Raw genomic sequence first — 13,841 nt, forward strand, 5'->3', positions numbered from 1 at the left:
TTTTACTTACTTCTCCTTGAGATGGTAAATGCACATTATGGAGTCCAGGTCCAAAGTTTACTTCCGCCTCAGCAGTATCTAAATTTATTACTTTGATTTGGGTTTGCCCTGCTACAGGGAAGACTGGAAGAGTTTTCTGGGGGGAGGAGAGAAAGGAAAAAAGAGTGAAATAAATGAACTAGCAAGTCATATGAAACATACCGTAATAATTACAGTGACTAATTATTCTGAAGAAAATTGACAATTCCATGACAGTCCTTCACAATTAACATGTACCATGTTACAACATTGCAAATAGTTTTAGCTACTGCTGCTGTGTAATCCCTTACCACCTTAACAAGAAAGGACACTTCTTAACAAAGAGCACTCCACAAGCATATAACTCCTATCCAGATTCCTTCTGTGTTCTGACCATCGTCACAAGGATATAGGCCAATAGGTTCTGTGCCTCTTTTACTCACGGCAAGCAATAAAAAAAAAAAAAAAGGCACAGCTACAAGCGGGACTCTCCAAAAGGCACAGCTACAAGCGGGACTCTCCAAAAGGCACAGCTAATCTCACTCCACATCCAAAGATAGAAGGGGAAAGAAAAAAAAGACTATTTGGAGTTCTCACTTTCTACCCAATCAAACAAACAAACGCCTTTGGATTAGTAGGAGAACAAAAGTCACCTTAGTACCTGCAAGCATAAAAAATTGGCACCACTATATATATTTTCATCTCTTCCCCACAAGTGTTACCTTGCCTATACATTTTAATGCTGCAATCTTTTCCATGCTCTCCTTTCATATCTCACCATCCAAAAAAAAGAAAAAAGCTCTCTTGCCTCTTTTTGGCAGGTAATCTATATCTACCACTAGGATGTAAAATTTTTTTTTTTTGCGGGGGGGGGGGGCAGAGCGAGCGAGAGAGAGAGAGCGCGCGCACACTCTAGTACACAGAGGCAAGACGGTTTATGCGCTACTTACACCCTAAAAGGGCTTAAGACATGTTAGAACTGCACCCATTTGCACTACCTGAAGACCTTGCTTTTCAAACTTTATCATTGACAAGTAAATATATAGCTGGTATTTCAATTCTTGCTTTGTGACACTAATTGTTCTGGATATCAGGCTTGGCCTCCACTCAAAGCATGAGAAACAAATACAAAAGAATTCCCCTATAAACCAAACAATTAAGCCTGTTTTTCCAACTTTGACCCTCAAACAAATACCTCAAAAAAATGTGTTTGAGAGACTTATGAAGATAAAAATCATCTGATCTAGATCACTCTGTATTCCATCACCCTCCCCCCTGCAAAAAAATCAGTGGTGTAACTAGGACAGGCCAACAGGGGCAGCTGTGCTGAAAGCCAGCTGGGGGGGGGTGGGGCAGCAACAGCTACCCCTGCAGCCACACAGTTGTGCTTGTGGTGCAGCAGCAGCAGCAGCAGCAGCAAGTTGCTGCTGCCCATGTGTGCGCAGCAGCTGCCCAGGGTACCCAGCCACACTGTCATACTTCTCACTTATGCTTCCCCATGCCTCCATTTTTCATATTCATGTTTAGTTAACAGGTTTAGAAATGGAGTTATTCATTGACACAGTGGGAATCATCTTCACTCACCCAAATCTGTACTAAAATATCATTGCTTAGATGGACTAAATGATAACTTACATCTATTTGCACTTGTACCAACGCAGCAGCAACAAATGCCATAGCTGCTAGGAACATACCAACCGTCATTCTCCTCAGGGGCCTAAAATGGCAACAAAAGAAACAAAAAACACACACCTTAGTGGCAGTACTATCCCAAAGCTTCAACTGTGATTTTTCCTTTTCATTACAGAAGACAGTATAGTGTTCTCTTTTGGATAACTAATACAGTTACACATCTCATTAAACCTCATGCATAGATGTTAGTTGTAGCTACCCTATGGGGACATCTAAACTTCTTGTATAAGGTCAGTTGGATCTTAAGTGACAGGTTACAAAGGTGTGTGGCTCATTTCTAATGTTAATATAATTTGTTTAGATAATGGCCAAGTTTGCATAGTTGTTTTGAAGAGTTTAAACTTGATAGTTATGCTCCGTAAGGAGGATTTCTTTTTGTGCATACATTGCAGTGGTAAACAATGATAAAACCTGAACATAACTATTTTTTTCTCCAATTAAGTAAAAATGACAGGATTTTTTGGCTTACTGTCATTTAAGAAGTGACTGAATTCAATACTCTGGCATTAAAAGTACATTTATGCCATGTGATGCTAAACATTTGTATTCCCAGGAAGGAACAAAAAAAACTCTACCTTTTCAATTTAAACCAAAGCTTAGTGGGGGAAAAGAGATAAGCTAGTAAGTTTCCAAGTTAAATTCTCCTATACCCGCACTTTTCTAAAAAAAAAGTGGGACAATTTTCATAAAATGGAACAATACAGTTTCATTAAATTTAAAAATTGATTAATTCCTCTTACCATTTGTTTGATTCTATTTAGAAGCAATTCCCAGACAGCTCCTGTGTATTTTTGTTTGTAGTGTTATACACAGAGCTGGTAAACTCAAATTCAGAAAAGGAAATAAGGTCACTGAGGAATAAACTGAGGAATACCTTGTAGATGCCAAGAATAGAGAGTTTAATTATAAATCCCGTTAAAAAAAAAAAAAGCCTTAAAGAGTTCAGTTACAAGATTTCAAGCTCCTTGCTAAGACCCCACTTTACAGTGTGAGAAAGCACTGGCTGGATAGACATTTTTCATGCCACTAAGGCTGAATTTCAGCCGGCTCCTAAAAAAGGTTTGTCTTTTTTTTAGTATTATCTAGACTAGGAAAATGGCTGCATTTGAGTTAAGCCAAACCAATTTAGGTCAGTTGAAAACCCTCCAACACCAGCTTAACTGAGTCAATGCAATTGAAAAAGGTCTCTCTCTCTTTTCCTTAAAAAAAAAAAAAAAAGCTTGTGGTTCCTCCTCCCTTGTTACAAATAGTGCACCTCCTTCATATTTTCTAAATTGCATTCCAAACAGTGCTGCACTGCTGACAGAGGGAGCTATGTGAATAGCTAATTAGTTTTTACCTACAACCTCTAGTGACCCACCATTGGCTCTATTCAGTTAAAAGGCAAAGATACTTTCACAGAAGAGCCACATACATTTAATTTTCATACTGCAAAACAGAAATTAAGGATGAAACTAACAACAACATACTGCCTCCCTTTAAGTCAAGTGAATTTTTACTATTAACTCCACAGCGGCCAGGATTTCACCTTCACTTCACTGAAGTCTCTGGGCACTTGTACGTATGACAGTCATCCCAATGTACACGTGATGAAAATGTTGTGTGGGGCTTAATGGAGTTGCATTACATGCACACCAGTTTTGGTGTTTTAGATTAGTTTGCAATGATGCAAACTTAACTAAAAAGATGCATTGCACCTGTCAGCTCACCACCTGGGCGCAGGAGGGGTGGGCAGGCTTCACAGGAAGAAAAAAGGATTGAGCCCCTTTCCACTTCTACTTTCAGCAAGTGCATTCTGAAGGCAGAAGCAGCAAAGAGCCCGATCCTTCCCCTGCCCCCACTCTCCCTCCTTCTGGCAGAGCATGCCTGCCTGCCTCTCCCCCACAAGCTGCCAGCAGGCTAAGCAGCCCCTGAACTGCAGGGAGCCCTGGTTCTTCCTTCTGCAGCAGGGGTGCACCTCCAGGCAGGCTGCTAGTCGGCCAGGTGCTGCCCCGGCTCAGATGCAACACCCAACCCAATCCCACTTTTCCCTGAGCCAGCCTGCTGGGCACTGCTTCCTGGATGGGCTCAGGGAAGAGCTGGATGGGGCCAGGTGCTTCTTCCAAGCTGGAGCAAGCACCCACCCTGATAGCAGGCCACCCAGGCAGCCCCAAGGGTGCCGCCGCCACCACCACCGAGGGAAGAATCAGGGCCCCCTGCAGCTTGGGGGCCACTTGCCCTGCTGGCAGCTCAACCCCCCACCCCCCACCTGTGGGCAGGGTCTGGCTTGGACAAAAAACCCCAAACAGTAATGTGACAAAACTATTGAAATGGTGGGTTTTTAATTGAAACCCACCATTTCAATTTTTAGGGGGTACAGAATAAAACCCTGAGAACTAACCCCGTGCCACACCTACAAGCACCCTCTATCTTTCTCACTGGGGGGTTATATATGGATTCCAGCCAAGGGCATCTACAGAAATCAAAATGCCTTTTACATTCATCTGTTATTCATAGGCGTGGACCTTGATTTTCTATTTTGGTGGAAGTCTTCTTGGTTGCATTATTATAAGCATAACAATTTAAAGGCAAGTCATTTACAAACCTAAGCTGGTCAGCCAAAATATGCATCAACTTACGTGAAATTGATCCCGCATTTTTTAATTAAAGGATAAACCACGGTATCTACAACTGGGACCATAACAATGATCAGGATTGGGTTCACAGTCTAATATAAAAATTATGAGAGAGAAAAAAAAAGTTAAGACCTTACCAATGTCTCTTTAAATAAAAATATAAGAGTGATATAAAATAATCTTAGGGGACCTTTAAAAACCCCAAAACCCACCCCCTCAAACATAAGAGATGAACGTACCTGCATTTGGTCTGGCTGAATCTGAATAGCTCCCTGGAAAAAAAAGAAGAGGGTAGATATGGCTTAATATTAGAACTCAAATGAAACAAATAAAACTTTTTTTTAAAATACTACATTTATGTTCAAGTAACTTACAAAGTCGCCGTTCATTGTAGTGGCTTGCAATGTCCATCTCGATCCCTTAAAACACAAAGTAATAATGAAATGCTACAGTAAAGCAATACACTAAAATTTTCCTTACACTTTTATAGCAAGGAAAGATGGGGAGGGAGGAATCCATGGCAAGGGAAGAGAAGAAGAGCTATTTTGTTTTAGGATTTTCTTCTTCTGCATCAATATTAGAAAAGGGTCTGCTCCTGAATGATTTGAAGCAGGGGGTGTCAAACTCATCAGGCCCTGCAAGATGGGTGAGCACTGTGGGGCTGGCCTGCAGAACAGCCCCATGCACCAGATCCACCATATCCCAACCCCCATTCCTACATGTCTCAGTACACACCAGATTGACTGCACCTGCCACATGCAGCACACAGGGCCAGTCCAGCACACGAACAGACCAGCATGCTGTATGCACTAAGACCCACAGGCTGGATGAGAGGGTTCCACAGGCCATATTTGTCCTGCAGGCCCTCTCTCTGACATCCAGTTTAAAGGAAAGGTTTCTTACAATTCATTTCACCATCCACTCATTGAATTTACAAACAAACAAAATATATAGCAAGAGTTGAAATGCTACATTAGAATCAGAGTATAAATTGTTATACTCACACATACACATCCCCATGGACAGATCTAGGATTTTATAAGAAGAGGGGGAGGTGGCAGGAGCAGCCACCAGCACTGCAGAGGTTGCTGCAACTCCTGCCACAGCTTCCCCCCCACCTATAGGTGGGCATACCCTGCAGCAGAAGCAGCAGGGGACTTGAAGACCTCCAGTCAATTCCCTTTGCTTCCTCTTCATGCTCAGCAACATGGCCCCTCCCCTCAATTTCCCACCCCCCTCATGTCAGCCACTGTCACCATCCTCATCCACAGCCACAGCCACCTTAGGGAAGGCGGGGAGGCTCCACAGCTGTGCCAGCCTCACTCCAGCCAAGCTGTGGGGAATGGGATCAGCTGGGAACACAAGCAGAAGTGGTGGTTAGGTTCCCTTCTTCCACCCCTGCTCCCAGGCAGGCAGGAAACACCATCAGGGACTGAGCAAAAAAAAAAAATGGAACCCACCTAGTGCTGCTTCTATCCTTGGCTGAGTCCAACTCACTCCAAATAGGAGTATTTGGAGCGTTTCCTGTCCCCCTCCTCCCCAAGCCATAGGGACAGTGGGACCAGCAGCAGCAGGTAGGGGAAGTAGGGAAATGGGAGGGGATGGGACATGCCAGATGGGAAGGGAACAGGCAGAATTCTTACTTCCTTTCAGAACTTAAATAAAGAGTTATCCCCAACTTCTACTTCAGTGGCATTGACTGAGAGCAGGCTGCATCCACATCACTGTAACCCCTCCGGATCTGCCCCTGCACATCCCTTAAAACACGGGAATATGCCATTTAAAATTTGCAGAGTAATTAACAGGATATTAATTCTTTATTATATATTTGGGATATGCACATCATAACAGAATATGCATCATTATCAAGAGATACTCAATTCCATAATAGGTATTTAGTCCTGAAATAAATTTGTAGAAGGGGTCATCTATTAATCTTTATTGCTCATTGCTGCCAAATTACAGCTGGACCCAGGAAAGCTATATTATATGAAAACAAAGTTCAATATATAAACAGAGTTTGACCAAAAACTTTCAAACCTGGGAATTTACAGCAAGATTTCTAAATCTGTATGTAGGCACAAAATATGAAAAGTCTATTCTTAAGAGGGCTAAGCATCAACTCATCCCACTGAAATCAAGGGATTAGGAAACTAATTCATAAACACATAGGTTTGAAATATTGTTATATCTGCACCAACTGAATAGTTCAATGATTTCTTATTTGGATGATCATGTTTAAGAATAGTGAGATACCAAAGCATTTAGAGTACAAGTCTATGCTGTACCTCTTATTTGACTGTGCATAAGCAGTAGGAGCTAACCCAGTTTTTATCCCCCCCAGTCCTGGCCGATAACTAAAACAGCTGTTCTACCCCCACCCCTTGTTATAGGAGCTTCATCTGGCTTTGTTGGCTGCAAAAGTGCCTGGAATTTCTGAAGTAATGTGCCAGGCCCCAACATCTGGCATCTAGGTCCCCAAACAGCAGCTCCCTGGCTGTTTTCTAGAGTGTCTGGGGGAATCCACATCAAGCTGGCAATACAGTTGTAGAGTCTTTGGGTGTGTATAGATGAAACAGGGGGCCTAAATTGAAGTGGTGGGGTTTTAAAAAACACCGCTTCAATTTTGGGCTGATTAAACCCCTGTGTTACACTCACACCCCACTGCCTTACCTGCCTCTCCCGAGGGGAGGAGAGGGCAAGCAGGCAGCCGAGGCTTCTCACAGCAGCGGTCCCCCCCAGGCAGTACCCACCCTCAGGCACCCAGCTTGGGCAATTATACAGCTGCGTAACCACACTTTATGCACAATGAAACGGTATTCCACAAGCAAGTAGATACATAACTATCCACATGGCTACTTGGCAGGTTGCAGGGTAGGCTGCACTCTGGCTGGGCAGGGATGTTGCTCCACAGACAAATCCTAAAAGTCTGATTTGGCAAAAAAAGTGAGGAGGAAGGCCCTCCCATGTTTCAGCCCAATAATCTAGTGATTAGAGAACTCATACCAGAAGCAGGAAGCCCAGGTTCTAGGCCCCACCCTCACCCAGGAAGGGGCTTGAGCCTGCCTTACCCAGTGCTCTCTCCAGTCTTCCTTTTCCCATTGTATCCTTGGATCTTGGATTTGATATTCATTGGATAAAATGGATGGACAGCTGCAGGGATGTTTCTGTCCCATTGAGAACAAACATGCAGAGGCCTCTGCTGTTCCAGAGCAGCAACCATCTCACTAAGCCACATACTCTCCAGCTTGGTCTCATCCTCCTGGCCCCACATAGCTCTCTCAACTCACAATAAGTATTAGTTTGGATTGTCAATAAGTCACACTGCTCAACCACGGTCCAAAATTCTGCTCTCAGCTATGGGCCTGCTACAGCCATTGATTTCACAGCTGAAAGTAATTGCAGGTATAAGTTACAAAAACATTAAATATTTGTTCTACATTACCTGCTGATCAAAGAGTGCCCAGAACATGGGGAGAGGAATGTACAGGAAAAGCACCCTCAAGACCATCTTAGTCTGAGTAATAAGTCGGTTCTATAATGGAAGAAGAATAGAAGTTGATAAGTTAGCCCACAAGTTCAATACACATTTGTCTTATTACATGCATGGTACATTCATACCAACATCTTAAAACATAGGCCCTGATCACACAAGTACACATAGTGAACTTCACTGGTTGGGCATATGCTCATGGCAAATGGGGATACGCACAGTGCTTAAAGTGCAACACATGCATAAATCTTTGCATGTCTAGGATCTAAAATTCTCTTGGGGCCTAAGCTAACATGACAACTGAGGACAGTAACCAAGAGAGGCACTGGTATGCATGGACAAGAGATGGGAGGAAGGATGAACAGGGAAATACAGAAACAAAATCCCCAATTACTCAGTAAGGTCCATATATATTTTGAGGATTCCAATGGACTACTTTTCTTGTTAGTATTATTTTCTCATCTCCCATATGTGACATAGCAGAAGTTCAGTTTTAAGGGGTTTGAATGACAAGGTAGATTTGATAAGTGTATTACATATATGGGGAGCTGCATGAAAGAAAGATGTTCAGGCAGGAGCAAGAGACAGGATATAGGGGCAAACGGTTTGTGTCACTGAAGACAAGACAGACAAAAGGAAACGTAGATTGGTCCCGAATGGTATAGACCTTTGGAAGTCATTAAAAGGATCTTGAAAATCAACATGGAGTACTATGTGTAGGTAGTGGAGAGATGTAGTGATGGCCCCAATTACTACCTTGGTAACATTTTAGTTCATAAGTTTTCAAGATCATCTTTAAGCACAAGAGCTAGAAATGGTAAGGCAGATCACTGGTGTAAGCTGTCACAAGGTCACTGGATTTAATGGGCTTGTTGCAGTTTATGCCAACTGAAACCAGACTCATTTTTACTGTAAGCTTAGATTCTAGAACACTATGCCACAGAAAGGAGTAGATTGTGACAATTACAACATTTACTTCAATCCTCATTAGTCATGTGGCTCATTTACACAGGTGGCCTGTGTAAGTATAGGTTTAATACATATTTACCTATTATATATAAAACTTATATTATAATACACAGAGGCTAAGAACAGACATTGCATTTGTCCCCGGACAAAGTTGTGTCTATATTTCTCCCAGAACAGAAAATATCCTGGAATTGGCACAGACACACACACTACCCCTTCTAAATCAGGGTTGAGTGAGCAACTGAATGCATGGCTGTTTTTCTGCTACTGATTCAGTGCAGTCCTGAGAGAACTATTCAAATGCACTTTGTGTTGCCTTGGGATAAACTGTTAGTACTTCTTATCCCTTTTTAGGATTTATCCCAGGACCAGACATGGGCACCCGAATGACTGCACTTTCGTCCTGCAAGAAATGCCTTATCCTGGAGCAAAGCGTGACATCTGTTTATAGCTACACACTATAGCATGTGCACATAATACATATACATACATATGTGGGACTTCATCTGACATTTGTTTTGAAGCTGGGACACTGATATTAAGACCATAATATTTACACTGATGATGCTGATTACTTGCTAAGATAGGCACCAGTTAAATCTTAGGCATTTTTGCAAGAGAAACAGTTTTTGTTCAGCCCATTGTTATTTCCTCAGTGCAGCACATGATCACGCACGAAAGCTGGGATTCCTCCGAGAGGGACAGACACTACATTAAAGCATGCTACCATCATGACATCTCACCTGAGCAGTTAAGTTTAGTCAGAGACCTACCTCAAGATTGGTGGAGACAAGCATATAGATTAGCGGCACTGGTATGCTGTTTAGAGATTATGTACCCAGTGACCAAAGCAAATGGAACAGAATAGGAAAGAAATAAGTCTCTCCATGAATTCACATGCGCACAAAAATTACTTACGTCATACTTTTCACTAGCCCAGTCCAACCAGTGTTCTCTTTTGGGGAATTGCTTGCTCCGATGTCGAAACCTGTTTCTAACAGCAAACTGTGAAGAGACCATTTGTACATTCTGATTAAATGTGCCAACTGCCATTCAAAAATGACATGACAAATATTTATAGATGTAAAAAAAAAAAAACAAAAAAAACCAAAGACTTATTGTCCCAAGGGAATCTTTAAAAACAAGTTTCATTTTTTGTTGTATTTTCCTAATATTTTTGTTCAGTGAAGAATTTAAAAGTAGCTTTGCTAATATTTCTTATGGAAAATACTGGACCTCCCACATGAAATATCCCTTAAGTCCTGTACAGTCAGATTGGAGAAGGGATGACCAACAACATTCTAAATTATTGTCAACAGCACAAGTAAGGCTGGAGAAGAGATGGTGATTATCAGCCTGTTGAAAACAAGCAATTGACAGATGCAGCTGAATAGCAAGGGGGTTCTGCAGTGTCTCAGTCTTTAATAACAGATAACAAAAAGGTTGCTGTCAATGGTAATTACTGTATCAAGATCTGGAATTGGAAAGTAATTTCAGTGAACAGGCTTATCTACAATTTAAAAAAAAAAAAAACACCTGGAAAAAAAAAATGCAACACACCCAAGTTATAAAACATACATTTTGACCCATTCTCTCTCCAAAATAGGAACATACAAGTTCATGGCGGAAGTATATCCATAGAAAGCCAAATCATGTAAGTTACAAACAATATCTCTCTCATGCTTTGGATGATATTTACAGAATGAAAGAAGGACCAATTTGTACTACCTTGGTAGAGCCATATGGGAAACAAAATGAGCCCTTCGGCATTCTAGTCCCATGAGCTGAGAGACATTAGCAAAGTTTGGGATAAGACTTTGCCATTGTAGAACTGGTCTCCCACAGTGCAAGAGGATGTGCGCTAGCTGTACCTTGTGCCCACAGAGATCCCCATAACAGTCCTTAAACTTCGAGCCCTAAATCTTGCCTAGGTCTCCCACAAATTTCTGCAATACAGTTAAATTAATAACAACTTCTTAGCTAAAAGAAAAATAAAACCCAACAACCATACACAAAACAAAAAACCTAGTGGCTGGATTCTTAATTTTAGTCCAGCTTGGCTTTTAAGTCAATGCAGGGTTATTTAAGATCCTTGCCTTCATTTTACAAGTCACTAGGCTGAAATCAAGAGACCAATACAGATCAGAGATGCACCAAAAACAACCCTCAGGAATGGTTCTGCCCCCCCTATTTTATAGGTAAAGTTAATCTTAGTTCCAACTGACAGTCAAAAGCCCAATATGGGTATGTCAATAAACTTGTGCCCTTAGGTTACACACTTGCCCCAACCCTACATAAGTATACACACAAAAGTGGAAGCACACTTTGGAAATTCATCCAGTAGGGGAAAAAAAAGTTACACTGTTTTGACATTAATTCTTCCAACCATGTTGTTCATGTGAAGTTTTACTTCTGGAAGAATTGTAACAACTAGTTTACAAATCATACGCTTTAAGGATTTAACAAATATTTTAACTTTTTGTACTTCATAAAGACCAACTTCATTTGAAAAATCTCAGCTCTGCTTTTCCAAGTGACCTGGCATTACTTACAGCAATGCATTTGGAAACTCGGACCATTATATTGCCTTGAGGTAGAACTTTCTTGTACATTCTGCTTCCAATTATGAATACAACTGAAATGAACAAAAGTATCAAGTCAGGGTTGATGGAAATTAGTGGAAGACACTTTGGTATACAAAGTAAATTATGAAGGGATAAGAAAGTAAACTTCTATAAAGAACACCATTCTATACAGCAATTGATATGCTTTTTTAATGCCTTCCAATATTTTTATTAAAACTAATATTCTTCATAATTTTGACTGGGGTTTTTGGTAAAAAGATATTATTCATTTATAAGATTTTCTCAGGCAAATAGTGATCATCTTCAGTAAGAATGAAGTTTTCCCAAGTAAAGACCCAAAAGAATAGAGAATACATGTTTGGGCCAGCAGTGTTTAACTGACAACTTTTTAATTAAACATTTCATTTTAGGAGGTAAGTGCAGTAGACACTGCAATTCTTATAATTTATGTAACTCCAAAGAGCTAAATGGGTCTAATAAATTTTTGGGTCTTGGTACTGAAGGATGAAATGCTCTTTCAGCAATATGCAGTTAAAGGTGTAGTGGTTTTGCATATGAAAAAGAGTCAATGAATATGTAACCTAAATGACATACAATAGAATATTTTAGTAGGGCAAACGCATTGCTTCCTGAATATAGTTCTAGTCTATGCTCATTCTCATCCTGGATACAAGAGTGAAGCTTTGCAAGACCTCCCACTTCTCTATGGAAGGGGGAGTGGCTTGGCCCTGTGGGGAAGAGGGGGCACAGCCCAGCTGTAACCTGGGCACCCAGAGGAAAGGGGGTGTAGCCTGGCTCCAATCTGGTCATGTGAGGTGTGGGTTGTGGCCCAGCTCCGACCAATCCTGTGGGGCTTGGAATTTTGGTAGCAGGGATTTTGGCCACCATGTTTCCCAACCCATGGAGGGCCCCACAGGCCAGATTCCAAGGCTGTGGAATGTATTTGGTCCGCAGGCCAGAAGTTGAGTGCCCCGGGTTAGATATGGAAAACTTCCTACTGCTCAGGTTCACAAAGCACTGGAACAGGGTACCCACAGACTCCATTGACTTCATGCCATCAGAAGTTTAAGAACAGGTCATGCAAATATCTATTATGGATGACCTAGTAACATACAGTCCAGGGGGCCTGCCTTCCAGACCTACATTTGAGTCTATAATTTCTTTTCTATTTTAACTTTTGCCAGAATAATATATGGGACCCTCCTGATTATTGCTGACAGATTACATAGTTGACAATGGGTAATCCCAGGGTATATGTATATATTTGCATACCTGTTGTTAGTCTTCAGATATGCAAATTCTACCCCAGGAATCATGGACTCAAAACAGATAGCGCTGACCTTGAATGCCACTTAAGTAGAGATTCCTAGTTCTCTTTCCCTAAGAAAATATAGATGAAATAATTTTCACAGTAAGCTTACCCAGTGCAACAGCCATGAGTGCTGCAGGAACTCCAAAGGCTAGTGGGTAACACCGTTGCTTGGTATGAATTCCACATTCTTCACCTGAACCAAAACACACAGATGTTAAGCAAGAGCATTGCTTGCTTTTGTAAGGAGTTTTGAAAAGGTTGTTACAGAAAACGTTTCTGTAGATATTACTGGTAAATATCTCAGTCGACATGCAATCAGCACTGAATAGGGTTTTTTTTGTTTTTGAGAGAGAGGCTTTCATTAAACAGGCAAAATTCAACCAAATGAATCCTGAAGAGAGGACCAAGCTCATAGGCCCCCCTAAAATAAGTTTGGACTGGCAGGATGCAGACATACAAGCATCTAAAAGATGTAGATGGTTATTAAAAATGGATGCTTCATAAAGTGATGAGGCAGTGGGAATTGCACCAATCTGGCATTGCCAACTGTAGGTGAAGGAGACGCAGTATAGTGCACTGTAATGCTGATAGAACAGGGAGGGGATGCAGCAAAAAGAGAACAAAGGAGAAATTGAATTGCATGACCCCCTTTTAAAATTAATGTGCCAATTTGCATCACTTTTAGTGCCAATTCAGGACTTTAAAAAAGGCCTCAGAAGATCTATTCTTTAGAATTGCAAGTTTTTGGGGGTAGGTAACAGAAAAAACTGTTGATCATTTAGTAATGAACTTCCCCTATGGTTATTGCACTAGTTTACTTAGTCGGATTTACATTCACTTTATGCTGTACTGAACTTGCTCTTGATCAGTGTGACAGACAGAAGTTTTAGATAAAGCACACTTGCAGCCATTTTTAAACCCATGGGAGCTTATACACATGACAAGTCAGGCCATGCTAGAAAGTTAAATTAAAAAACATAGAAGAAACCATTAAAAAACCCCAAACAAACCACACAACAAAAAACCAAGACTACTCTGACGTGTTCCAATTAGAATGTAAACCAGCACATGTGTAGGCAGCTCTCCAAGCTCACCATAGTGGGTGTGTGGACTTTGACCCTGTTTGTATAGCTCCAGAGTCGGGGGGGGGGGGGGGG

At 41.4% G+C, this 13,841-nt stretch overlaps 1 protein-coding gene across 1 annotated transcript in view; it reads right to left on the reverse strand.

The window, feature by feature from the left end:
* SLC15A1 (solute carrier family 15 member 1) overlaps window positions 1–13,841 on the reverse strand; it is a 74,936-nt gene that overhangs the window by 34,878 nt on the left and 26,217 nt on the right. The window contains exons 8-16 of the mRNA XM_019525530.1: window positions 12,794–12,877; window positions 11,340–11,422; window positions 9,706–9,792; window positions 7,771–7,860; window positions 4,700–4,744; window positions 4,565–4,597; window positions 4,329–4,417; window positions 1,654–1,735; window positions 11–136 (exon numbers count right to left, since the gene is read on the reverse strand). Of these exons, the coding sequence (XP_019381075.1) occupies window positions 11–136; window positions 1,654–1,735; window positions 4,329–4,417; window positions 4,565–4,597; window positions 4,700–4,744; window positions 7,771–7,860; window positions 9,706–9,792; window positions 11,340–11,422; window positions 12,794–12,877 (719 nt within the window). The remainder of the gene's footprint in view (window positions 1–10; window positions 137–1,653; window positions 1,736–4,328; window positions 4,418–4,564; window positions 4,598–4,699; window positions 4,745–7,770; window positions 7,861–9,705; window positions 9,793–11,339; window positions 11,423–12,793; window positions 12,878–13,841) is intronic.

This window comes from Gavialis gangeticus, unplaced genomic scaffold (genome assembly GCF_001723915.1).
Source record: "Gavialis gangeticus isolate Ggan-Ray unplaced genomic scaffold, GavGan_comp1, whole genome shotgun sequence".
Taxonomy (NCBI): domain Eukaryota; kingdom Metazoa; phylum Chordata; order Crocodylia; family Gavialidae; genus Gavialis; species Gavialis gangeticus.